Source organism: Synchiropus splendidus, chromosome 14 (assembly GCF_027744825.2).
Source record: "Synchiropus splendidus isolate RoL2022-P1 chromosome 14, RoL_Sspl_1.0, whole genome shotgun sequence".
NCBI classification, from domain to species: Eukaryota; Metazoa; Chordata; class Actinopteri; order Syngnathiformes; family Callionymidae; genus Synchiropus; species Synchiropus splendidus.
The window spans coordinates 20,305,931-20,333,741 of record NC_071347.1 but is presented as its reverse complement, the minus strand read 5'-3'; the positions used below and the strand labels follow the sequence as shown (position 1 = coordinate 20,333,741).

General features: G+C 46.6%; 1 protein-coding gene across 3 annotated transcripts in view; it reads left to right on the top strand.

The window, feature by feature from the left end:
- Positions 1-27,811, top strand: part of LOC128770659 (A disintegrin and metalloproteinase with thrombospondin motifs 20) — a 54,698-nt gene that overhangs the window by 21,133 nt on the left and 5,754 nt on the right. For all 3 annotated transcript variants that reach the window (XM_053885396.1, XM_053885397.1, XM_053885395.1), the window contains exons 10-28: positions 110-251; positions 317-421; positions 6,334-6,479; positions 7,298-7,479; positions 7,551-7,687; positions 8,391-8,508; positions 9,163-9,258; positions 12,025-12,191; positions 12,256-12,385; positions 12,465-12,591; positions 12,657-12,867; positions 12,970-13,134; positions 13,318-13,488; positions 14,693-14,812; positions 14,906-15,013; positions 15,559-15,723; positions 16,475-16,744; positions 18,629-18,790; positions 18,854-19,030. In XM_053885396.1, the coding sequence (XP_053741371.1) occupies positions 110-251; positions 317-421; positions 6,334-6,479; positions 7,298-7,479; positions 7,551-7,687; positions 8,391-8,508; positions 9,163-9,258; positions 12,025-12,191; positions 12,256-12,385; positions 12,465-12,591; positions 12,657-12,867; positions 12,970-13,134; positions 13,318-13,488; positions 14,693-14,812; positions 14,906-15,013; positions 15,559-15,723; positions 16,475-16,744; positions 18,629-18,790; positions 18,854-19,030 (2,899 nt within the window). The remainder of the gene's footprint in view (positions 1-109; positions 252-316; positions 422-6,333; positions 6,480-7,297; positions 7,480-7,550; positions 7,688-8,390; positions 8,509-9,162; positions 9,259-12,024; positions 12,192-12,255; positions 12,386-12,464; positions 12,592-12,656; positions 12,868-12,969; positions 13,135-13,317; positions 13,489-14,692; positions 14,813-14,905; positions 15,014-15,558; positions 15,724-16,474; positions 16,745-18,628; positions 18,791-18,853; positions 19,031-27,811) is intronic.

The window sequence follows — 27,811 nt, the reverse complement described above, 5'->3', positions numbered from 1 at the left end:
AGTAACACATGAACACAATGAACACATGAAACTGACTTTAGTGAAATGGTCGGTGACCAGACGGGTGACTTCACGAGTGGCTGTCTAACGCCGCACCTCTGACCCGCAGCACCGGCTATGGCGAGTGTCTCCTGGACGAGCCTGTTGGCAGGACCTACCAGTTGCCGTCCCTTCTTCCCGGGCAGCTCTACAACGCCAACCGACAGTGCGAGCTCATGTTTGGACCTGGGTCGCAAATTTGTCCCTACTTGGTGAGCCAGCGCCTTTGCTCCGGTTCCGATCCAGAATTCACCTCCTGTTTTGTTCTCCGCTCCAGAAACAGTGTAAGAGGTTGTGGTGCACCAGTGCCGGGGGTGACCACAATGGCTGCCGCACACAGCACATGCCGCTGGCTGACGGCACCGAGTGTGGACACGGAATGGTGAGTGAGGTTCACTGACTGAAGCATGAGTACAGGAACTGCAACCTCTGGTATCAACTTCTGCATTTCTTCAGTGGTTGATGCAACCTGTTTGTGTTGAAGTGAATCAATCCCTGTCTTACATTTAAGTTTGACAGTTGATCAGTGGAGGTCAGGTGTTTCTAGAACTTTGGTCCAGTCTAGGGCATGTTGTTTCTATCAGGTGACATTGAATGCTTCGTCCCCTCTGAGTTCCCCTTGGTCCAGGATGCTATGCTAATGAGGGCGGTGGTTCTGACCTCAGACAGGGAGTCGGGGTGCAAGTGAAGGAGCAGGAGATGGGAGGTGAAGATGCGGTTCCTTTGAAAGGAGACACCGCTTACAGCTGAGTCACCTTGTCATGAACCTGTGACCCCGGAACCTCTTTAGAAGGCGGGTGTGTGGGTCAGTGGTCAGGCCGTAACCGAGCCTGGAGAGCAGAGGAGGTGGTGCTTTGGGAATGGTCTGGTCCTGAGAAATGAATGTATGTGGCGTGGGTTGTCTTGGTGTCCATGTCAGGCTCTGATGGTGAGGGTCTGTGGGAGGAGGTCAATTGAGGATAATCCAACCACGACCACTGGACCGGGCGGTGAAGGTCCTGGGAGTTCTGGTTCCTTTTGGGTCTCAGACCTGAAGGTTTTAATCATTAACCAAGAGATTGGGCTTGACATGTGTTCAGTGGAGGTCAATTAGAAGACACTGCTGCTCCACTGATGATCCTGAGATGGATGATGGGAACCTGGGTTTGGAGGCAGTCCTCATGCTTTAGTGGTTTCCCTAGTTTTCTACCGGAGTTCATCAATGAACCCAAGTTGTTGGAGGCCTCTGTAGTCCTCAAAATGGACTTGCATGAGGTCCAAGATACACATCTACTCCCTCTGAGTCAAAGCCATCCCACCTGAATTTGCTGACTCATCTGTTTTTTGGAGACATTTCAGATCATCAGTCTGTGCTCCAGGCGGCCCTCTGGTGATCACTGTAAATACAAAACACTATAATAAATCATTGGTGTGATACTCAGAGAAGTCAGTCTCTATCAAAGCCTGACTCAGGGGTTAAACATGTACACTGGTTCCTCCTCTGACCATCAGAACGGATCGTCCTCATAACCGGATGATTAGCTCCGTCGTCCTTCAGAGCCTCTTCTGGAAACAAGTCATGGGGTTCAGGCCTGAGTTTTTGCATGTTCTCGGGTCAGAGTTCTGGCTCTGAGGTGTTGGAGGATCTGGAGGATTACCCAAACGGCCTCTCTGAGGGGGGAAGCATGTCAGCAGATGCAGCAGCTCGAGATCACACCGCTGTTCTATAGTTTGAAATGTGCTGGATGATTTTTGAAGTCAATATTTGTGTCGGAAACCAGGGCTGGTAGAGACCTCACAATCATCACGTTCTGTGAGTCATTTTGCACAAAGTAACCTTCCCCAACACTGGGGAACACGTCTCCTAGTGAGGTGGACTCTCACAGTGACTGATACATAAGTGCCAGTTTCATGGCTGCTGCGGTTCTACGCAGGGAGAAATGTGGATTTAAACCCAGTGAGTGTGGTCTTGATGTCAGGGGAGACAGATGGAGTGTTGAGATTTTTAGCTGTCTGTGGTGGGGTGTCTTGGATGGGATCTCCCTGGAGTAGAGCGCCCCCTACTCCATCTACAGCGTCCGGGTTTAAATGACGGAATCATGTGGACCGTCTTTGTGTCGCGAGTCGGCTCTGTTTGAGAAAAGTTTGTTGTAAAAGTTGTTTATAAACAGTGGAGCAGGGCAGCAAATACAGCAAGGGTTTATGGGTAGTGATCCCCCTCTCTTCCTCTTCCTCTACCTCTCTCGCTTCCCTCCGTGGCTCGTTCTCTCAGGGCGGTAGAGTGAGTAATGCGGTCACATGACCTCTTGGCGGCGCATCTGTCATCTGGTTCAGTGGGCCGTGAACTAACGAGGGCATCCCATCACTTGTTGTCTATAAATACCGACACCCCCCGATCACCTCCCCCCCTCCGTCCCTCCCTCATCTTCTCTTCTGCAGCTCTTTCTCTCTCGTCCCTCTTTTCGGGTCCTCCTCTTCTTCAAAAGAGCCCTGCGTGTCAGTTCCCTTTCTGTTTTTGTGCTCGCAGGTGTGTGTGTGTTTGATCCAATCCTGTTTGCGTGTAGCATAGACAACATCAAGTGTGTGTGTATGGTTGTCATCATTTGTGTGAACTTGAGTGTGTGTAGCTGGCAATATTGGTTCAGGCCTGCGTGTGTGTGTGTTTGTGGGTTTACATACGTGGGTGTGTTTGTTAGTGTTTGCTTACACCGTTTGGGGGGCCAACAACAGAGGAGGCCCCTCTTTGGTCGGGGGCCAGACCTCCTCAGGGTCTTCAGTGGAATGTTACCTCAGACACAAATATTGGTTCTGCGGTTTATGACGGAATATTAAAGCGTTTGATGTTGCTGGGGACGATGACTGACACTCGCAATTCATGCATGCAATAGAGGTCCGCTGGATTCTGAAGCTGGGTGTGGAAAGTGAAAGTGAACCTTGATGAGTATCAAAAGGGAGACCCTGGGCCGCCGAGACAGATGGCCCCGCCCCCCTCAAACTGATGTCAGATGTTTCGAGTCATCAACCAATTTGTTTAGGTTTTTGTGGGAGTAAATCAGAGCGCCCAGCAGAACCCCTCTCAAGCAGCGGCGGAACATGTAAACTCTTCACAGTAAAGACATGTTTGCTTCCGGGATCATGCTGGATTAATGACGTGATGCCGCGCCCGCTTTTCAAACGTCCAAATCGATTTTGATTTCATAAAAACCTATTGTTTGGGGTGGCCGTGATTAAGTTGTTCTCCTGGGCAACACGCAGTGAGGGAGATCTCCAGAACTTTCTTTTGTAAAAGAGCCTGCTTTAGTTTCAGCTAATTAAGCGGAGAGTGAAGGAGGTGAAGGGAGAGTGGAGTTAGTTGGCTGCAGAGATGAGTGTTGGCTGGAGGGAGCTGGCGGACTGACAGGTGTGTGTGTGTGTGTACACACTCAGCTAATCTCTGGGTATGTGCATGATGTTGCCACTTTGATTCGCCGTCGTCGCCCTCGTATCTGCGGATTTGTGCGACAAGTGGGTTGTTGTTTTAGTGTTTGTGGAGATAACGGAGCGACTCCAGCGAGTGGGCGGAGCCTCTGTGTGTGAGGGTGCTGGAGGCAAAGGCAGGTTCAAAATCCACCCTAGAAATTGGAACAAATATTCCAATGAAGGCAGTTGTTGAGAGACTAGTGCAGGAGGGAAGTGTACCCGGGATCAGCGGAGCAGTTGGACTGCCGCTGGAGCTGCTTCAGAATCCGGTTTGACTGTAACGTGATTCATGAAGCGGAGACGCTTAAGTGTTCCATCGTGACTCGACAGATTTGTTTCTGCTGAGTCAGCTACATTTAAACAACTCGTTTCATGTAATGACAGCAGCCGGCGGGGAGGAGGAGGCACGGAGAAAAGGGAGAGCAAGGTCACAGTTGCAGCGCTCCTGAGGTACAGGAAGGAGGTCTGCCTGTCTTCATGTCTCTCATCCTGGGCAGACCGACACTTGAGAGTCCACCATGGTGGTCTGTGACCCGAAGCTTTGTCTTCATTCTGATTCATGAGTCGGACAGAAGGTGTCGCTGCAGGGTCTGAGCAAACCATGACCAACTGACCTCCGAACCCTTGAGCAGGACGGTCAGATGAAGGATGATGCCTGTTGGAAACGTTGGCGTTAAAATGAGAGAGCAGGTCCATGTCTGCCCTCTCATTCACTCCCTGATGGACACTTCAATTACAGGGCGACGCTCTCAGCCAGCCGCGGTGCTCGGAGCAGATGCTGCGTCCAGCGTTCCCGGAGACCACGACTCTCCCTGGGGATTGAACCAATACAAACTCACCAGTGAAATGTTGAAACTCTGGCCGATAGAATTCACCCACAACTCTGACCAGAGGTCTTGCTTTGAGGCACAGCAGCAGTGAGCCGGCTACTCACATGCAGGTGTGTGTCGGCACGTGTGTGAAGCAGATGTTGGGTACAGCTGGAGATAATTGTGTCAGTGGACCGTTGTGTGTGTGTCAGGGGAGACAAGACATGCAAACACTTGAACAGACTACACTCAAAACCACCGTAACAAATCCACTGACAAACCCTACCTTAAAGACACAAATTTACACAAGAAACACACTAAAACCCTATTCAAAACTATGCATTTGTTCACACATAAGCACGTATGGAGACACAGAAGCTTATAAATTATTGTTGTAAGGAAGCAAATTTCTGGAAAACAATCTCAAATTCAGGCACATGGATGGCACATGAGAACACACAAGACAATCACACAAGTGCATGGATACCCAAAGACAAACGGTCTTGTCGTTTCACCACATCCACACATGCTTGGGGTCACAAAAGGACACACACATAAAAACACAAATGTCCTGAAATAGCAGCTCTAAAACTGCACTTGCAAAGAGAGACGGTGTTGGCAGGCTTTAGAACCCTGGGGAGCGTCAACATTGGTGGCATTATTTCTACAACTGGAGTCTCACCCTGACACACACCACAACACCACTAGGTGTCACTGTACCTCTGAAGCGGGAGCTCACGGCCTGGTGTTTACATCAGTGTGGGAATGTTTGTGGCGTGTTTAGACGGGGCCCTGCAGCTGCTCGCAGCTGTCCGTCTGTGTGGACGGACTGGGAACCACACGTGAGGCGAGCGCTGGTGCCCCTCTGTGGCAGGTGTTCCAGGACTGGGGGGAGATATGGTGGGATGGGGATATGAAGATTTGGGGCTAACAATGTTGTTCACAACACAATGTTCAGCGTTCAAAAGGGGGGGTCTCTCAAGTCCCCCTAAAACATCACCTTTACTAGCCCGAGACTTAAGCCTCCAAGAAGCAAGCCCCCTCACAGAGGTTCCACTGCGAGGCTCTGCAGACAGACGGCGTCTTGTCCTGCATTCTTTCAGTGAGCAGGGACGACTGAGCCAGCGGGAGACGAGGATTTGGTTACAACGCTGGCGCAAGCTGCGAGGAGACTGACGGATGAATCACACTGAGGGAGGATGATGGCGAGATGAAGGTGTTGGTGGCATGGATGAAGCTCTTGCTTCTTGCTGAAGTTATTGCTGCTCTCAACGACTCCAGGGGAGAAAGCAGATGAGCCTGTGTACATGATACAGACTCTAATGGTGATGAAGCTTGCTGGATACAGACGATGATGATGATAATGATGATGATGAAGAAGACAACTATGATGGTGATGGAGGTGATGATGATAATGAAGAAGACATTGATGATGATGAGGTGATGATGGTAATGATGGAGGTGATGATGACGATCATGATGGACTTGATGATGATGGTCATGATGGAGGTAATGGTTGTGGATGATGACAATGATGCAGAGCTAAAGAAGTTACAGTCATACATGATGATGATGATGACGATGATGGTGGTGGTGGTGGTGGTGATATTAGATGTGTTGAACATTATTGTGGTTAATGAAGCTAGTTGAGGTGATGATGATGATGACAAGGGTTGACACAAGAATAAACAAAGATACCAACAACAACAATAAAGATGACGCTGAAGGCAGTGATGGTGAGCATGATGAAGGCTATTGAACCACTCCAGGTGTGTGAGGTTTTGTCCACAGGCTGTTTGTGTCATGTCTTCCATGTGAACTGGCGTCTCGATCCTCCTCACGTATCAGGTGTGAGGCGGCTCTGCACTAATCCGCTGCCTCTTTGGACAGCTGGAGCTATCCTCCAGGATAAACGGGGAATTAGGATCTTTTTGCAAAAACAGATGTAAACACAGGGATTAAAGTGTCACAGTCACCTTCCCCAGGTGTGTGTGTGTGGGGGTGATGTCATCAGCTTTGAACATGATCTGTGTGTGTTTCCTCACAGTACTGCAGACACGGCATGTGTGTGAACAAGGAGCTGCACCAGCAGCCAGTGCACGGGGAGTGGGGGCCTTGGGGGCCCTACAGTGTGTGCTCCAGGACGTGTGGCGGAGGAACCCGCAGCACCACCAGAGACTGCAACAAGCCCGAGTGAGTTCAACCTGGGGTGAATACACGGCCGCAGGAGGGCGCCATTATCGGTGGAGGACGCTAAAGTCACTTTGTGTAACCACTGAATGAAGCTAATGTTAAAAACAGTCTATAGCGACACATCAAACTTAGAACCTAGTGTCATAGCGCCCTCTTCAGTTTAAACTCAAGTCCCAGTTAAAACAATTTCTTGTTTTGTTTGACATCACAGAAGCTTAGCAGGAGACTATATATAAATCTAAATGTTTTGAAAAGTATTTTCAATGAAAGAGACGATAAATAATCAAAACCATGAATTTGGAAGACATAAGATGGTCAAAATGTGATAATGTTTTAATTAAACTGAAGTTCAGAACATTAGCCGTTCACTTCCTGACGAAAGTCACATGATGGCATTCGGACGAATCAGAGTGTAATACGAGCCTTCATCCTGTTTACCTTTTTTCTGGATTACCCTTGCTCTCGCCTTTCTTCTTTTTCTACTTCATTGTTTCTCATTTGCTATTTCCATTTTCCTTTTCTGTCATCTTAAGCCTTCTCTTTCATCCTCATCCTCTGCTTTCTTCTTTTACTAGACTCATCTTCCCCCCTTTCTCCTCATTTGGTTTGGTTCACATATCTTCTTCTCTACCTCTACTTCTCTTCATATCATCCTGTCTTCTCTCACCTTGTCTTCCTGCTTTTCTCTCGTTATTTTCTTCATCATTTTGCCTCTCTTCCATTCCTCATCTTCATCTCAAGTTCTTTTTTCACTACTCTTACCTGATTTTTGGTCACCTGACCCTCAAATCTCTGATGATGTCATCCTTCTCGTTCAGGCCCAGAAACGGCGGTAAGTTCTGCGTGGGCCGGCGGATGAAATTCCGCTCCTGCAACACGGAACCGTGCCCACGAGGACGCAAGGACTTCCGGGAGGACCAGTGCTCGCAGTTTGACGGCAAACACTTCAACATCAACGGCCTGCCGCCCACCGTCCGCTGGGTCCCCAAGTACAGCGGCAGTGAGTGGACCTGCGGGATCTTTGAGGGGACTCTGTTTGGATTTTGTCCAGTAATGTGATCCGTGTGTCAGTTCTGATAAAGGACCGGTGCAAGCTCTTCTGTCGGGTCGCGGGTACGACCGCCTACTACCAGCTGAAGGACAGAGTCATTGATGGAACGCCATGTGGGCCGGACACATTTGACATCTGTGTTCAAGGCCTGTGCAGGGTAAGGAATGCGACCCGACTCACCACTGCGGCTCAAAATCAGATAAGGGACCAAAGCAAGAGAAAGAAATGTTATTTGTAGGAAATTTCTCTACATTTAACAATGTTTTTTAAGTTATTGTTAATATTTCTTTTCTCAAATATTATTAGTTAACTCTTCATCTTTTTTTAATTATCTATTTTTAAAAAAGTATTTCTTACCTCGTCTCATATTTTTGATTACACTTTCCTCAAACGTCTGATCTATAATGCATTTTTAGTACATTTACAAGGCCTTATAGAAGATGCTTTGGATGTTCATGTTCATGTATGAGAACTTAAAATGTTTATTAATTATCATCATATTTCTAATAATATTATACTGTTTGGGTTAGGTTTAATAGCTCTTAAGTCTTTATAGCTTGACTAAATAAAATCCACAGCTTATAATATTTTATAAACCCAGTCATAATTTACCAAACTTTCATAACATCTTCTATGAAGCCGTTTTTATTAGTCCTCTGTTGCCATATGTATCTTAAAATATAAGCATCCCTCTATATCTGTCATTGAAAATCACATTTGGCTCTCGTTTTCTTTCATTTAATTTGTATTGTAACATATTGTTAAATCCAGTTTGTTTATGTTTATTGAGCTCCATTGACTGGCATGAGAGGATCTGTTTAAATCTGGATCTTCGACTAACGCTAGCTTCTTGTCTTTAGCAAGCCGGCTGCGATCACGTTCTGAACTCCAAAGCCAGAAATGACAAGTGCGGCGTGTGCGGAGGCGACAACTCGTCATGTAAGACGCAGGATGGAACCTTCAACGACGCCCAGTACGGTCAGTATCAAGGCTCAGATCGATTATATGTAAACTAACATCACACCAGCACCTCATCACGTGTTCAAAAATTAAAATGAACAGGTAAATATATTAGAAACAAAAACACCTTGCAGTTGACATCCTCGGGAGGAAGCTAGCTCTAGTTAGACTTCGACTTTCTTTATTGTCATTTCACAAAAACATATCACTATATTATGGCAACAAAATTTCGGTCTGAGGCCTCCGGTTTCCAAAAACAAAACTTTATGTCTACAAAAAGTTAGTTAGCACACTTCTCTATTGAAGGGACACAGTGGTTGGGAGCCAGACTTTTCCACTTGCGTAGCTCCGTACAGGCTGCTCCACAAGTCAGCTTCAGGTTCTCACCATGGCTGCTTCCTCTTGTCTTGCTGTAAGTTTATCACGGAAAAACAAACCATCTGGAGTAATTACAGGCCAGAGGAAGCTCTAATTACAGATGTTTTCATGGCCGGGCCTCCGAGACCAACATGAGTCCTCCTGCAGGTTATTTTACCCGACTCAAACTCTTCTGTCTATTTTTCCAAGTGTGACATCGGAATCTGCTTTTGGATCCGGACTGGCTCCACTGTTTGCCCCGTGAAGCCGCGACTGTCAGCGATGGCGGTTTCATGCTTTGTTTTTGTGCTGTAGGGTACAACACGGTGGTCCGTATTCCTGCCGGAGCCACAAACATCGACATCAAACAGATCAGCTACTCTGGAAAACCAGAAGACGACAACTACCTCGGTGAGTGGACGCAGTGTCGCGCAAAATGACTCGTCAAAAAAACGTGTCGCCACAGATGGAGCTTTGCAATGTGTTTGCACCCCAATCAAAAACATGTGGACGAGAAGGAAGTCAATGGAAAACATGCTCATCTGACCACAAGCAAACCTCACAAAAGCTCTATTAAGCTTGTGTAAACTTAACTCAGGGCTTCCAATTAATAAGAAAATGGAACACACGGAAGAACATGGTCACGAAAGTGTGTGGTAGAAAGTGGTAGAGGATCTCAAAAGTAACATGTGTAGGACATCTGCAAATCTCGGGTGTATGTTACATGTAAAACAAGCTAATGAACAACACAGAATGTGACACGCACGTGTGCAAGCCACAGGTAGACATGCTAGAATGTGCACTAGAAACACAAACGTGTGTGCAAGTGTGAATCATTGACAGGTGTATCACTGTGTGTGAGCAGCAATAGCACAGCTGGGAATACCAACTCAACATGTGCAAACTAGGGATGCTCCTCGATTGGTCACCGATCGTGATCGGCCGTTTTCAGCGTGACCGCTGAATGCCGATCACTGCCGCCCCTTCCTACTTGCCGTGAAGATTCTTTTAACCTGTCATTTAGTCGTTTGTATCCTGTAGCACATGCACGGGAAAATGCTGTGCAGAGAAGTGTGTTAAAATTAAATATGCCATTTAAAGCTCCAGCATTTGACGGAGCGCGGAGAGTTTTCCGGCATCATGAAAGTGAGAGGGCTGGTTCCTCAGCAGCTGTTAGCGCAGCAGACGTTTAGCAACACCTGTCGGTCCGAGCGTGACATTCGGAACGCTAAGCTAATCGCCCAAGAAATAATCATTAATTTCACCGAGCTGGATGAGCAGCCTTTCTCAGGTGTCATTTACGCGGAGAGGGAAACGATTGGATCCGTTGCCGTTTTGGAGTCGGGTGCAGCGTTCGTCAGCCACCTAAATCTGAAACTTTTAAAAACCTCCGGTGTGGAAACTTTCATAAATGCAGTGCTCTGTGTCTTGGAGTCCCACTACAAACTGCCAGTATGTAAATATTTCACGGCCATAGGACAGTCTCAAGAGACTCACCAAAGTGCGACGTCTCACATCGAATTTAATGTTTTTCAGTTGTCCTTTTGACAGAATAGTTGCTGCATTCTTTTCTCCCCTATTTTTTGCCCTCTTGAAGAGGCATATTAAAACGTGTCTGAATTAAAATGACTTAAAGTTCATGTTTTCACATCACACAGACGGTCTCATCATTTTGATTACAAATTCATTGTCAATCAGTGTGATCAGTATTGGTGATCGGTGGTGATCGAATCGATCGAATCTGCCACAAATATCCAGTTGTCACAGAGTACGTGTGCGACAGGTGGGTGTTAGTCGACCAGTGCGGAATAGACCTGTTTTCAAGTTATAAATAAGCATCTCTGAACTACCAATGAACTTGTGCAAACAACAAACTTAAATCAGAAACATCTTGCTAACAAGAGTGTGGAAAGTATGTGCAAGTCTGAACCAAGAACAACAAGCAGCTATTCACAATAAGAGCATGTGCGAACCACAAAAAGGCATTAGTGAAAATCCAGCCCGGTCCTCTGAGTCAACAGCACCATGTGCGAGGTGCGCTCCATTTAGCTTAAAGTGCTCGGAACTGTGAAGCAGCTGAGCGCTAATGGAACGCACCCTAAATCTACAGCTGCCCAGTGCACTGCAGTTTTACGCACTTGAGTCGTTGCAGAACCATGTCTGGTTGTTGCTGGTTCAATTCCAAACCTCACGCGTCACAATCCACTCGGAAAGCACATCTGGCCGCATGGTGCGATTCCACTCTCGCCAACTTCCCCGCACGCCTGATTAACTGCCGCTGGTCTTGACTGGCTGCCGACGTGCCCACGGGCCTCGCAAATGATGCCTGACGAAGAGCGTTGAAATGTTTGACAGCTTAAATTGTGTGATGACGTGATTATGACCAGGATGTCTTTTCTCCCTGCTGCTTGATCCCGTCAGACTTTGTATCACTTTTTATCCTCTCACCTCCTCCCTTCCCTTCTTCATCACATTTTCTTGACCTTTTATTCTCTCTTATCTTTGTCTTCTCTTCTTATCGCCTCTCCTCCTGACTCAAATATCTTTTCCTCCTTTCTCCGACACCTTTGTTTCTTCAGTCCTCCTTCCACCTTTCCTTAAACCTTTCTTATTATTATTCTCTGCTCTCTGATCTCCTTTCACCTTCTTGTCTTACATCCTTGTCTCTGCTTCCATCTCTCTTCATTTTTCTTTGTCATTTGTCTCTTTTGAATGTCCAAATCATTCCTTCTTTTTTTGACTTTCCTATGTCTTCAATCAACTCAACTTATACCTCCATCTCTCTTTCCTCCTCTCGTCATCCTTTCTTTCCTTTTCTTGTTCTTTTTCTGTTACTTATATTCTTATGTCACGTTCCTTATCTGTCGTTCCATTGTCCATTCTTCCTCGACTTGTCTCCCTGCTCCTCCTCTCTTCTCCACCTGTATCTTGTCATCACTTGTCCTCCCTTCATCACTGTTCATCTTTCCTTTTCCTTCACTTCGCCTTCTTCCCTACTAAATCATGTACTTCCTTGTTTCTGTTTTCTTTTCTCTTCACCTCCTGTTGTCGCTCCTCTCTTCGTGTCCTTTATCTTAATATCTACTCTTCATTCTTTCCTGTCCTCCACTCTCTTTCAATCCATCCATCAACATTTTCAAAGGTTGATCTCTGTGTTTGCCCTCGATGTTCTTCCAGCGTTATCCGACAGCCAGTCCAACTTCCTCCTCAACGGGAACTTTGTGGTCTCCATGTTTAAAAGGGAAATCAACTTCAAGGGAACCGTCATCGACTACAGCGGCTCCGACACCAAAGTGGAGCGGATCAACTGCACGGACCGGATCGAGGAGGAGCTGGTCCTGCAGGTGAGGACTCGGCTGCGGTCCAGTTTTCCCGGTTTGGAGTTGACACGTGTTTCTTTCTCTGCAGGTCCTGTGTGTGGGGAACCTCCACAACCCGGACGTCCGGTACTCATTCAACGTACCCATCCAGGAACACAGGGAGCAGTTTGTGTGGGATCCCACTGGATCCTGGCTGGAGTGCAACCGCGTCTGTCAGGGTGGGAACCGGAACAGTCTTGGACTCAATGTGACTGTTTCATTCGCTAAAAGGAGAGCGTGTTCCTGTCTTTCACTCAGGAATGCGTAAACGGAAAGCAGTGTGTGTGCGTAAGAGTGACCACCTGGTGGTGTCGGACCAGCGCTGTGAACACTTACCTCGTCCTGCTCCTGTCACTGAGCCGTGCAACACAGAGTGTGAAGTCAGGTAAACAGCTGGTAACCCTGAAGGCCCCAGAGGACGTCTCAGGATCACCGTCCGCTCTGCTGCAGGTGGCACGTTGCTGGAAAGAGCGAGTGCTCGGCCAAATGTGGCGCCGGCTCCCGCAGCCTGGACGTGCAGTGCTTCAAGTACTTCCTGACCAAGAGGCAGAGTCACCGGGTCGAGCCGGCCAACTGTGGGGACGTGGCCAAACCACCAACCAGGGAGTCGTGCCATGGAGACTGCTTGCTCAAGAGCTGGCAGTACAGCGCCTGGTCGCAGGTGACACACTGCAGTTGACGACCGTATCATTATGACCACCTGTCCTGTGTGGCAGCGAGGAACTCAACTCCAGCAGGTCAAAGTTCATCTGCTTCTCCTCAGTGCTCCAAGTCGTGCGGACGTGGGAGTCGCAGCAGAGAGTCCTACTGCATGAACAACTTGGGTCGGCGCCTGGCGGACCGGGACTGCAGCGAGCACCAGAGTGTGGTCACGGAGGCCTGCAATGAGCAACCGTGTCCCAAGTGGACGGTCAGCGAGTGGAGTGAGGTGAGACGCTGTTTGTGTTTGTGAATCAGTGATGTTCTCAGACTCCGGTTCCGCCTGCAGTCCAGAATAAATGCTGAGGTGTGTGTGTCCTGGGGACCTTTCCAGGGTGCCCCTTGACTCTCACGTGAAAATGAAATATATTAAAATGAAAGTGCTTGAATTGTTTTATGTCGTCCACCTCAGTGTCAGGTGACGTGTGGAAAGGGGACGAGACATCGGCAAGTGACGTGCAAGGCAGGGGTTGGTGAGGAAAAGCTGAGTGAGCGCTTCTGCGAGGCTTCCAGCAAACCTGCAGCGGTGGTCAACTGTGAGCTTCCAGAGTGCTCATCCTGGCAGTTCGGCGTGTGGGGACCGGTGAGAGTCCCACGCATGTACATCTACAAACACACATATACTAGCTTTTCAACCTTAACCTAACCAGCCGCAACAAATGGCTAACCTTAACCAGGACTCAACCAAACCTAACTATAGTGACCTTGTTGTTTTGAAATCTTCATCAAATTGAGGCTTAACCTTATGGGGTTTGGCAAAAGGGCCCCACGGGGCTTTCCCGTGAAATGGTCCTCACCAGGATAGATACACATAAACACTCACACACACAAACACACACTGACTGCCAGCTCGTGCTTGTTCGTTCTTTCATGTCCTTGCTGAGTGTATGGTCACGTTCAAGACCAGGTTTTTCTGTCATTACACATTCCAGCTTCACTCTGTTTGAATGTGTGTGTGTGTGTGTGTGTGTGTGTGTGTGTGTGTGTGTGTGTGTGTGTGTGTGTGTGTGTGTGTGTGTGTGTGTGTGTGTGTGTGTGTGTGTGTGTGTGTGTGTGTGTGTGTGTGTGTGTGTGTGTGTGTGTGTGTGTGTGTGTGTGTGTGCACGCACTGTGGGTCAAGTTCAGCTTGACAGGATATGAGGGCAAAGTACCATCGAGGAAATGGCAGCTGCACTCTCATCTGTATATTATATTACACTCAAATACACACAAGAAATATAGATTGTCCCTCCTCCAGCCAACACACACACACACACGCACGCTCAACCATCAGACCGATTGGAAACCACATGCTCCACCTGAAACCATTTTCCTCACGTCACAACTGTGTGTGCATGTCTGTGCATATGATTTTGTGGGGACCTTTTGCAGAACCCCAGAAGTTCAATTTGAGGGTTAAAACGTCAAAATAACTGTGTCATTATAATTGGGTTTAAGTTTGGGTTAGATCCTGGTTAAGGTTAGCCATTTGTTTTGGATGGTTAGGTTTAGGGGGAGAGGAATGTCCTCACAAAGATAGCAGTGCAAGTGAGTGTGTGAGGAGACAGATAGTTGTGTTTGCAGAGCTGGAATGTATCAGCCTATGAATGTGGGAGTGTGGTAGTAATTTACTGCTAAAATAAACGTCCACTCTGGCGCTTCCTCCCAAACCTGTGCAAGTGTGTGTGTGTTTAAGGTTGACTGGTGTGTAACTTCACTCCAACAACCCAAAAACCCATCACTTTAAACCGGCTCAGATTTGATGGAGCTCTTGTGTGTGTGTGTGTGTGTGTGTGTGTGTGTGTCAGTGTGGGGTCACCTGTGGTCACGGCTACCAGATGAGAGCTGTCCGCTGCGTGTCGGGTCGCTATAGTAACACGGTGGATGACCGCGAGTGCAACGCTGCAGCTCGACCACAAGACAGTCAGGTGAGGAGCGCCACTTCCTGTCGACCTGTCCTTGTTGATGTTTCAAGCCTGTGTGGGGGCTGTAACACGTTCTGTTTCTCCTCTGGTGTGAAGGAGTGTGAGAGGCCAGCGTGCGCTCAGGCCACCGCTGCAGAGAGCACTCCTCAGCCCGACAACTCTGCTCAGCTGCAGACCCAGTGGAGGTTCGGCTCCTGGACGTCTGTGAGTGTCTTCAGCGTCTGTGTTTGTCGCTGGTTTCTTCCTCCGATGTTTTGTCTTCTCCGTTTAGAACATCAAACACTCACACCGCCCCCATGCTTGACCCAAATCAGAACCAGACCTCATCAAAACACCAGCCTGTCTGAGGCTCGTCTGACACACACGCACACACTGCTGCTGTGTCGCTGACATGAGCGAGACACTAATGGAGGAACTTTAGCTGCAGACGTTTGATTACATTTGGTATTCAGGGTCGGTTCACCCCGAGTTCACCAAGACCCGAGTCCTCTCAGGACAATCGAGACCCCTCTCCTGAGAGTGGAGTTGAACTTCTCAAGTGCCACCATCCACACCACACCAGATCATACACGCTTCTCCTTTGCTCCATGGTTAGCACTGATGCTAAGCTCCTGCGCCACACTTCAATGATGTAAAGTCAATATCAGGTCATAAAAAATGAGCGTGACCAAAAACTCTATGCTACTGAAATGTAGCGCCCCCTGCAGGCTGTAACCGGGTGTAACTCTGGTCTCCACCTCTCTCCTCAGTGTTCCGTGTCTTGTGGTAAAGGGAAACGGGCGCGATACGTCAGCTGCAGAGATTTCCACGGCGGTGTGGCTGACGAGTCCTACTGCGTCCACCTGGCCCGGCCGCCCGAGACCTCGTCCTGCTTCAGCCCCTGCGGCCAGTGGCGCACCGGGGAGTGGTCTCCGGTGAGTGCTCAGATGGGCCGCAACAGTAATCACAAAACAAGCGAAGCGTTTGGTCCGGCGGCGACCCGAGACCAGCAGGTCTCTGTGATCGTGAGCCAGAAGTCCTGGGTGGAGGAGGAGAGGAGGTCTCCTTCTGTCAGCAGCTCCTCATCGCCACGTTTCGCTCTCAGTCCAAAATGAGAAGATTATTCACTTCAGGTTTCATTGGATTCAAACACTTCTGGAGCTCAGATATTTGCACTTTTTGCGGGTCTCATGTGGAGTTCAGAGAGGTCAGGAAACCTTCTCTGGTCTCCTCAGCAGGGTCTGAACCTCACTCCTCTTCCTGTCAGGAACATTCTGACTTGCCTGCGACCAGTTCCCATACGCATCTGTTTTATTGTTCTCACTTTCTTCTTACTCCATCTCCTGTTCTTCTTTTCCTTCAAGCCTACATCACCCTTGTCTTTTCTTGCTCCTCTTGTCCCCCACCTTTCTTCTACTCTATACTCTTCTCATTTTCTGTTTTCCCTTTCCATCTTCTTTTGTCCTCCTTTATTACTTTCTTCTCATCTTTGTCTTCTATTATTATTCCTCTTTTTTTCCATCCTCATCGTCATCACCCTTATCCCACCTGCTATGGCAACGTTCTCTTTACCTTTTGCGTCTCCTTACCTCCTCAGCTAGGTTTTCCTCTCCTCGCCACTCTGAAATGTACCTTGTTGTCTTCCATCCACTTGCATTCATTTTTGTCCCTCTGTTTCTGCCAAAGTGTTCGGCCACGTGTGGCGCCGGGAGGTCCACCAGACAGGTGGTTTGCTCAAACTACCACCAGCAGGTGGAGCTGTCCTTCTGTGACCCTGACGAGAAGCCCACCACAGAACAAGAGTGCACTTCCGTCCCCTGCCCCTCCATCCTGCATCGCCAGCGCACCAACAACCAGCCGTACGGCTTTCCTCAGGACCCGGGACATCACCCCGGACACAGCAGCTGGAACGTGGCGTCAGCTGACAACCAGTGGCGGACCGGACCCTGGGGCGCAGTACGTACACCTGACACTCAAGATTCTTTTGTGGCCACGCTTAGGGAGTTTAGCGCCCACTGTTGGTCAAGGTCAACATAAAAATAACATCAGAAGTTTGACAGTTTCCTATTAAAATTTTAATAATCTGGTACTTATTTTCTTAGTCTTGGAAATATCTACCTCATATAAATATAGCACTTAAATGATATGAAAATAAATCCCAAACAACAACAAGTTAATCTGGTATTCATTCTGTTAATATTGGAAATATCATTTGAAATTTAATATGACTCATGTGACTATATAATATAATTGTTGGGAAAGTATAATTTTAATCTTTTAATCCCAAACAACAACAAGTTTATCTGGTATTTATTTCCTTAATATTGGAAATATCCGTTGAAATTTAATCTGACTCATGTCAATATACCACTTAAATGATGTCAAAGTATAATTTTAATATTTTAATCCTGAAGAACAACAAATTTATCTGGCTAAAAGCAGTATTAGTCAAATTAGAGGTGGATCATTTATTTATAAATGATATGATCCCTGACCTGAATATTAACTTAATCAGGTTAAGTCTGAGTTGTTGAGCTAATCTGGCTAAGATGTTTATTTAAACTGTGAAACGTTTTGGGCATAATCTTGCAAGATAGGTATATTGACATACCCTTGTACACATGGTGAATGTGAAGGACTGACGGGAAACCAACCATATGGTCTCGGTTTCTAAATCTAGTGATGTCAAATTATCATTTTAATCTAGTCCCTAACTGTATCAAATGAATCTGGCTACCGTCAAAATACTATCAGTCACGGAGCAGTGAAGTGACGAGGGTTGCCTGTACCATCTGGTTTAAACTGAATTAGTAAGTGAGTTAGTCTGGCCAAGTGTGAAATGTGGTTCTAGTCTGGTTCATTAAAAGTAAATGAGTACATCAGATGAGTATTTGAATGACATCGGCTGGAGTATTAATTCAGAGTGGGTGTGGAGAAAACGTGAAAAAAAATCCTCTCCAGATGTATTCATCATCAGTGTGTCCTGAAGCCCTTTCTTCAGGATCATCTGTGGAGGAGAGTAAAGCTGCTCTTGGATCTTCACTTGGTTCTGGTTCTGGTTGCAATAAGCGAGCTGCGTTTTCTCAAGTTTGAATTCTGCTGACGCATGTTTCACATCATCCTTCTAATCATTTATCCTCCCCCTCCGGACTGGAGATGCCGTTTAATCATCCCGAAGAGAAAGAGACATTAAGCTCTGACTCCTGATCAGTCAGATGCACCTAACTGGACTCAAGTTGTTTGGACTTGTTGCGCTGGAACGACCGACGTCCACATGGCCGACAAACATCTTATCGAGGTTACCATCTGACTCTCATCAAACTTGGTTGCAAAGCTTCACCGAGACGGAAAACGGAGCTCGCCGTCCTGCTCTGCGTCTCATTACCGTGACGCGGCCCGGCTGGCGAGGAGCCGCCGAGCCCGAGACCCGTCCCGTGAGAATCCGCAGAGCAGCAAGGTCCAGCCGCCCGGTCGGCGAGGATCATGTTCCGGGGGAAGATGATGGATGGAGAACGGGTCTTCTGGGTCACTGCTGCATGTACTCTGATTGCTTGTTAGTCAGATACCAGCAGCAGACTGCAGGGGGCGTGGTCAAGGTGAACATTTTAGCTTTCATGTCCATGGGAACCACGTCATGCAGCAGCTCCAGGACCACCTTTGATCGCAGTTATCGTGCTCTGATAAGAGCTGTCGCCATAGCAACGGTCTCAACAGATCCTGCTCCACTTGGTCCTGAGTCTGGCTAGTGGTTTTGTTCTGGACAAGATCCTTGCCCTGACCTGGATCTACATGGAAAAAGAGTGGCTCCGCTTTGACCTGGACGTGCATGTGTGTGTCCAGTGCTCCGCAACGTGCGCCGGGGGCTTCCAGAGACGAGTGGTGGTCTGTCAGGACGTGGACGGACGCAGCAGCCGCTTCTGTGACGAGAGAGTCAAACCGGCCGAGTCCAAGAGCTGCGACTCGGGCCCTTGTCCTCGCTGGAACTACGGCGTGTGGGGAGAGGTGAGATTAGATGCAGACACACGTGCAAACCAGTAGATGGCGCTCACTTTTCCCTGTACTCAGTGCTCCCAGAGCTGCGGAGGGGGAAGAAGGACTCGTCTGGTGGTGTGCCAGAGAGCCAACGGTCAGAGACTCGCCGACAACAATTGTGACATCCTGGAGAAGCCCCTGGAGACGGAGCAGTGCCACCCTCAGGCGTGTCCGGGCTCTGCGTCCTGGCACCGCCGACCGTGGAAGCCGGTACGATAGTTTCTGACGCTCCTCACCGACTGTGAGTAGAACCGGCGAGAGCTAGAGCGAGTCCGAACGACTCATCCGGGGCTGCACCATGTCCAACAGACACACTTTCACACGAGACGTCAGGAGAGACGAGGAGACATGAGACAGGTGGGAAGGACAGGAAGTGAGACAGGCACGGGGCAGACAGACGGACAGAGATAAGAAAGTAGGTGCACTTGGAACACATTGTTTTGATCCAAAAGTTTTTAAATTCAAAAGGTCGAACAGCCTCTTTGCATGAGCTGCTATACAGACGGTTGCAGGTATGATTCCGATGCCATTTTTAAAACTCTGTAGTTCTGAAGGCTCTCGTCGTCTCTCCTGGCCTCCACTCTGGTGCAGGAACACTCAGATGCGACATTACCTCACTTTACCTCAACAATCCGTCATGTCGCTGCGGCGATACCTCACGAGGTCAGGTGACCCGGCGATAGCGTGCAGCCCTGATATCTGAGCAGCTGTCAGCGAGCCAGCTCGGCCCACACAAGCGAGCCCGGCGGTGTTCTGGTGCTGATTAGAAAGAACACACAACAACATGCAGCCGCTCCACTCGTGGGTCCATCAGAACCAGATGGTTCTGAGAGTCAGGTTATTACTCCCAAATATTTATTTCATATGCTGTCGTTTACACAAGTGTATATTTGTGTATAAGAGTTAATATTATGTGTTTTGTATCGTTTGTACAGTTTGATTGTGTTTGTGTGACTATTTAATATTGTTGCTGCAGCGCTCGTTCACATGCATGGGTTTTTATCACAAAACACATTTTCTTCTTCAAGATCTCATGACAGTGTTGTGGTCATGTGACGACTGGTTTTCTCTGCGAGCATCGAATCTCCAATTAAATTAGAAATATCTTGGTATTTTTACAGAATTTAAAACATGCCCAAAACTATGTAGGAAAAATATGATAATTAAGCATATACATTCAATAAATTAATAACTTTTTTGAAATTAACTATTAAAAATGAATTTCATTACAGAAGCAAAAAAAATATATCTTTTAATACTTACAAGTACATAATGTATTAATATTTATCACAAGAGATAACTAGCTAGCATTTGGGGGGAAAAACTATTAACCATACAAAAAATGTTAGACACAAGACAGTCAATATTCAACAAAAGGGGATTGAATAACAAAATTCAATTACATTTGATGGAGAAAAAAAATCAGCACATGGTCGTAATGTTCTGTCCGACTCTTCCTGAAGAAACACAGGACAGTGTTAATGTTTCTGAATGAAATTTCATATATTTTTATATCAACTTATTCCACAAAGATTGTCTTTCACATCAACTCTCACTTCACTTGTTCACCGTTTCGAACTAGACTTCAGAAATGCTTGTTTGCGTCACTTATCACTCCGACGCTCTAAATATTCCCAACGATTTGATCCTCCCGAACATTCCAACGAGAACTTCTTCAGCTCTTTCACCCGCTCTCATCCTCCGACTGTTCTCCTGTTCCTTCTTCAACTTGTTTATGTCATTCTGAAGGATTTTATTTATTATAACATTTTGCTCAGCTGTGTTGACATTACTTGAATCACTGGCAGCCACTGTCCGTCTGCAGTCACACGAGTTCCCCTGCACACTACTGAGTACTTCTTCGCTACCACAGAACTAGCATTCACGCTACTCGACTAACTTCTGCTACGTTAGCATCTGCTGCTACTCCCCTGACCACACACGCATCTTCCATATTAGCACCTCTATATGAGCTGCTACTTACCCATTAGCTTGCTACATCGATTGATGCTACGTTGCGACATTAATGTACGATAACTAGGCCTTTAAATTCTGCATGCGTTTAGACTTGGAATCCACATTTACACTTTGCCTCCAATACTCACTAACTTTTGCTACATTTATTCTTTTCGTTCTCCACAAACTACTATCACTACTTTTACCCATTAGCGTCCACGTCAGTGCGTTATATACACAAACACCTGCATTCAAACTATTGCTTTCCTATTTAGCATATTTACAACTAGCCTGCTAGCAGCAAGCGCGGACACTACTTAAGTAGTTTGCGCTTATTCTGTGCCACTTCTCTTCGTATTCACAAAATACAAAAAGCAAATGTATAGTTTTTACCAGCGGCGAAAAGGTTGGTGCTAACAACTCCAACACCTCAATAAATCTGTTTTTAAAGAAAGGTTTGTATGTAGACAGCGCCACCGACTGTTGCTCTGTATACCTACCTTCATGAAAATGTCGTTTTTACAAGCCATCGACATCCTGGTAAGAACTGATGATGTCATCAGTTGACACAGTGGTGCTAAGGGTTGGCAGCTCTGATTGCACGCCGGCGGCTGAGTACAGATTTAGTAGAAGCCCCCGGGGGGCGCTCATCCATACACATTCTGAACTCTACTGTGACTCCAGGAGAACTGTGACTCTTCTTTGGAAGCTCATGCTCAAACGTCTGTTCTCATTTTGGTTTGTTGTTCAACTTTTGTTATTTATTTTACTCAGACATCATGCTGTGGCGTCACCTTGTAAAGTTTATTAAAGAAACAAAACTGTGATATTTGTGTTGTTTCTCAATACCTGATGAAGTGGCTGTCACAAAACAGCATTCTTTGTTAGCAACTTAGTTATATAGACAGAACACTGTACAAGCAAATGACGTTCTGAAATTCAATCAATGTCAGAAAAGTCCCCAGCAGACCTCAATTCTGAGGAATATACTTTCCCTTGATGAGTATGTGGGTTGCCTCATGAAAGGATTTTCAAATGGTCTTGAATCCCCCCTCAACTCAATTGCATTGCTGAGGTCCTTTTCGGTTGCACGATGAGGTTTGTGTGTGCAGGAGCCTGGATGTCTGGGGGACAGTTGTGTCCATCCATGAGTCCAGATTCCTTTTAGAGCTGTTCAAAGGCTCAAAGTTTGGACCAGACCTGAAGAACACTAAACCAATTAAGCCATCAACCTCTTCTGTTGGAGTTGTTTGAAATGTCCAGTATCTACACGATCTTGAGCTGAAGTCTGTCGCTCAAGATGAGAAGATTGAAGGTTTTCTGAAGTCTACTTCCAGGGTGGAACCGCTGTTTGTTTGAGAGATGCATCAGGATAGGTCAGGATAGCGTCAGGCCCTTTTAGCTCCCGTTACATACGGAAATGGACCCCTCATTCTGATGTTACCGTCACTGATCACATACTTCTGACCGTGTTGTTGACCAAGCTTTATTTCAGTGTTACAATGAGGTCATGGACTCTCACCCGTGTCTGAACACTTGGCACAAACTCACCAGCATTACCAGAGTTGAAATGCTTCTAAGTACAGACCGTCCAAATAAAACATCTGTTCACCATTGTGCTAATGGACTTGTGTTCCGCGGCCCCTCCCACAACTTTTACTTGGATAATAACGGGTATGAATTCCCGCTGGCAGCGGTCGAGTAGTTCAACCGAGGAGAGCCATGTTAATCATGTTTATCTGTTTTCAATTCAGAGGCATGGAATTGTATATTTTTCAACAGCTTAAATTGCACCTGTGAGACACCAACGTTTTGCTTTATCTGCCAAGCAGTGAACCACATGATCAAGTGACAGCCAATCAGGGACGACTGCAGTGCTTATGTTATTCTCCAGAAAAAAAATTTAGTACAGTATCTGCAGATAAATATCTATTTCCACGTATACTCTGCTAACTCTTCTGTTTAAGTATGTGAGCACAGCACATTACAGTATGTAGTGCCTACTGCTACAGAGAGTACAGCTCCAGTGAGGTTTGGAGGGTCAGCAGTGGTCAGAACCAAGTCCATAACTTGAATAATAACTGAAAATCAATGTAGCAGTTTGGAACAAATATGACTAAGCAGCAATATATGTGTCAGGGGCCCCACGCTGACCCCTGTCCACTGCTGGAAACGACAATGTGACGTAAAAGGAAATGTGATTCATCATCATCTAGTTCATTTGTACCATGGTCAGTTTTGATTTGGACTGGGTCAACAAGGACATCAGTAGCATTGGGTTACCACAGTAACCACTGTAGACTTACCATATGAACACTGTCAGCAGGAGTCTGGGCTTCTCAGCATTATAAAGGTGGTCATAATGTTGTGAGTCCTTGTCCTTTGATCAATTCGTCTTAAGAACACCCTGCATTTACCTGTGCTAATCGCCCCAGGGGCTATACTTTCTGTTGTTTTTAGCATTTAGCTTAGCATTTAGCATTTTTAGGCATATCTTTTGTAAGTTGATCTATTATCTCTTTTTGTCATAGTGTGCTTATTTTAAGGAGTATTTTAAGTTGCTAAAATTGCAACGCTATCAATAGCATTCCGGTTTCTGTTCTATTACTAGCAAAGGAGTTGTAATTAGAATTTGAGGTAGTTGTTGTTGTTGTTTAAGCATTAATAACTTACATAATGTTGATGTAGTCACATTAGTATTTTCTGTTTAGTACTCGAGTACTATAGATTTTGTTGTAATAAGGCGACATTAGCTTTCACAAAGGTTCTGTAGTACATAGGAAGTCGTAGCAGCTAATGCTAATAGCCTGTCTTACTAGCTACTTGCAATAGCTGTGCTACTCACCTTTTTAAATAGTGTCTGCAGCAGCAATTATTTCTGTTTCTTCGTAATAGTATCTGATAGTAACTGTAAAACTTACCGTACGAGCTGTAGTTACAGTTGGTCGTTTTGTGGAATTGCAATTTTGGGTTGTTAGTGTTGCCAAATATAGTTTCAGCAGTTAAACTTTCACATATACAGATAGATTGTACAGCTCTGGACAGACTGTAACTGGTTTCCATATGGAAGTGAAGATGGTTGTGTTAAACCGTGAGTTGTTCAGTAAACACAAGACACAACATGGGTATTCCTTTATTGCACAGTCAAGGTCTGTGTGTGTGTGTGTGTGTGTGCGTGCGTGCGTGTGTGTGTGTGCGTGTGTGTGTGTGTGTGTGGCCGTCATCTTATTTCTAATAAAAACATACAGTTTCCTGTGTGTAGTTCCTCCAGCTGGGGGCGCACACTGGTGCTAATCACTCAAATCAAACCCACATGTGCAACCTTAACATGCTCTGGCCTAAAGGCACCGGGGCAGCCACACGCTCTTAAGCTGTCATCTTTGGTTCCATCTGTCGTGGTGACATCATCAGGCTTGTGTTTCTTCGGGCCGTGGAGGTCTGCGAAGCTCGAGGTCCTCGTCACTTTGTTTCTCTGTAAGCGACGAGAGGAAGGCTTCTTGTTTGTTCAGAGCAGTGAACAGCGTGTACATGTGTTTGCTTTTTCACTCTAGATCTTGGTTAGCTACAAGCTACGGCTAAGTCGCCTAAGCCAGACGGCTATGGTATGTTTTGTAATGGCTTTTGCTGCTTCTGCTAGCGACAATAGCGAAGGTCAAAGGAGCCAGAAACACGATAACAATGGTGAATGGACTCCTCTGTGGGTGACGTCTGAGCCCAGTCATCATCAGAGACTTGGAGTTGAGCCTGTCAAGTTGTGTTCCATATGGATAATGTGGTGAAAGTCACCGTGACTTGATTCACATGTGCTGAAATAGAAGCCAGCGAAGAGCATGAACGGGTTAAGGAGTCATCTGTGCGCCTGCAGCAGCCGAGCCGCGGTCGCTAACATTCCTCTGCTGCTTTCAAGTCGACACTCGTATCTCCGCCCTCAACGGCTTATCTGGCCGTGACGACCACGACGCAGCACAGAGGCTGCAGCGCCTTCCTTTCCATCGTAAACTGAGATTGTGTCAGATTAGAAGTGAGCCAGGACACATACACACACTCGCTGAAGCAGCAAGTTTCGTCTTGTTCTGGCCGACGCTGAACTGCTGTTGAAGAGTCTCAGCACATTAGAACTTCTCACTGATAACTGAACCTTCTGATGTCACTTCCTGTGCATTCTGATAACCTCTGACTTTGGTGCTCGCACATACAGTACACCGTAACCTCTGTTACCATGCTACCCACTACTTCTACACCCAATACCGTCCCAGTACTACTACTTCAGTAGTAAGTGAAGCTCATCATTCAACATCTGAATCTTTTCATTCAACATCTGAATCTTTTACCACTCTACATCATCTATGTACCAATGTGGTATGTATGGCACTGGTATTACAGCCACTACTACAGCCACTACTGATACTGTTACCACGTCGCTTCTCCCTCCAAGGACTACATGAAATCCTACCACCCTTACAAGTACTGTACAACTGTATGACTATACCACTACAAGTGTATAGTACGAATGAGAATTCCATTCCATCCACAAGCTATTTCTACAACTTCTAATGAAAACAACCTCAATGACCTTTATGTACTACTACTTATGACATTATTACGACTCTTCCCATAAAGTTATTTTATTAATGTTGTAATAATGCCATGTACAAAGCTACTGCTACTACTAAGTACAATCTTTTTTATTACCTCTTGTTGTACTGCTTAAAAATTCTTCACTTACTATTCTAGTACATTTCTATTAGTACTTCAACAAGTCCCCAAACTAGCTCACTAACTTTTATCATTACTTAAACAGGACATCTGATTTAATCTTACACCAAAGTACTTGTATAACAACTCTTAAAGCAACTTCTTTCCCCACTTCAGTACAGAAACAAGAACTACCACAAGTTATATTCCTACTGCTACAGGCACATCATAAAAATAACTTCATATTTGGGCATTGAAAGTGTGTCCCCCTACTGGAATGTCCGTGTACTGAGGGTCCTGACTTGCCCCTGACCCATTTCTTTCTTGTTCTGTATTGTCCAAGATCCCAGTTCCAAACCCCCTCCAGACTGGAGCGAGCCGGCTGGAGGTCAAGTTTCACCTGAAAGGGACAGATAAGTGGTGTGGTCCTACCGCTGAGTGACGCCCTCCAGCTCCCCCAGGTCGCGGCTCTCTCAGGCGCAACGTTCCGCCGGTCCCACGGCCCGGGCCAGCGTTGTCACCAGTTCTGATTTGCTGAGGAGGTGATGAGGTCTGAGCGTCTCCACTGAGGAAGTGTAGCTGGTGTGAGTGTTCCTCTGTTCCTGCAGCAGGAGGACGAGGAGGAGGAGGAGGAGGGAGGAGTCGCCTCCCCCCCCCACCACCCACTCACAGAGAGGGAGGCGTTTGTGTGGAACTGTCCCTCAGACTTTGAAGTCCTGCTTTAACTGGGCCTGGGCCTTTAACATGCCTCAGTAATTACAGTGTGTTTGAGAAGAAGACGGCGTCCTCATAGAAAATGTTGGAGGTCATGTGACCGTCTTCATACTGCATACCGTCTTCAACAGAAGTTACAGTAAAAATTATTTTTAAAAAGTATAATTCTATCATGGCCTCATCTATTACTACAGATACCTGCAGTACTCCTCACACTACTGTTCCTCCACAGCTGTTAGGGAGGCTAAATGTATTTGTTTGTTTCCAGTAGTAGAGTCGCAGTATGAAAGGAGTAGTGTCAGTAACAGTAGCACAAGTCGGTGAAGCAGAATGGGTGGTATTTCAAGTGGTGGTAGTAGTTGTGTAAGCAATACCTGGTATGTGTAGTTGTACTAGTTTACATGTAGGCTTATTTTCTACTTGCTCAGCTACTACGACTGCAACTGAGACTGTGTGGAGATCAGAGCATACTGAGACCAAGACTTCAACGGCCAGAAGGGACCAAAACTGAGGCCAAACTGAATACAGAACGAACCAATAAAAGCATTTCAGTTCTTGATTTATTTTGAGAAATTGACGACCGTTTGTTTTGCAGTAAGAAATAAATATATGCTTGTCTCTTGGACTTATAGCCTTCTGGATTCAGTTTGGTCTCAATCTGGGCTCTTGCCCTCAAAGTCTTGTTGGTGGTCTCTGTATTCTCTGCTCTGTTTCTGTCTACAGTAACAGTACACAACTAGACTACCTCTTAGGAAGTGGTATGGATGGGGTACTGTTTAGCCAACAGAACGTTTCGATGGAGTGATGGTTCTTCCTTTACACTACACCTTCTTACTTAGTTTGGTATGAAGTGAAGTGGACTTCCTGCTGGGGTTGTTTAAGGGAACTTGTGTTTTGGACCGACAGTGAATGAGTGTGTCCTTATAAAGGCATGAACTCCGGTCCAGCTCATCCACTTCAAGATGACTATAAATATGAATCTTCAGTTATAGTAGAAGGAGCTACATTCTGAGGTCTTCTGAGGGTAAACCCTGGTGTTCCCAGGTGAACTGCTGGAGACTCTCTCCAGCGTGTCCTCTTCCTAACTGAACATCTCCTCAGACCCATTTTAGCTGCTTGTGTTTGCTACGTTTCGGTCACTACTCCAGGCTTGTGACCTCATGGTGAGAGTCGGGACTCACAACTGTAGTCTGACTCACTCGTGACTCCGGGATACTCGAACTCCTCCAGCCTGGACTGGACCTCACCCTGGCCACAGGTCATTCAGGTCATCATTGCTTGGTGGTGTTATGGGGTCAGATAACTATGTACGGAGATAAACCTGAAGGTTAGACCCTCGTATTGTTACGAGTGGAATTGAGGTTTAAATTTAGCATCATTGGCATGTGATCGCTCAGGTTTGGTCCCACTCACTAATGTTATGTAACATTGAGGAGGTCGTCATTAGAGGACAATGAGTTGTTATGAAGATTTTCTGGAGTGGAAAACACGCTCCAGCAGAGCCGGGTCCTGGTCGTAAAAGTGGGTTCTGATCAGCCGTGCACCGAGGCGCTGGGTCGGCCCACAGAAATAGCAGCACCCTAATGGCCGTCTGACCTGGAGGGGGACAGAGAGCCCGCAGATGGC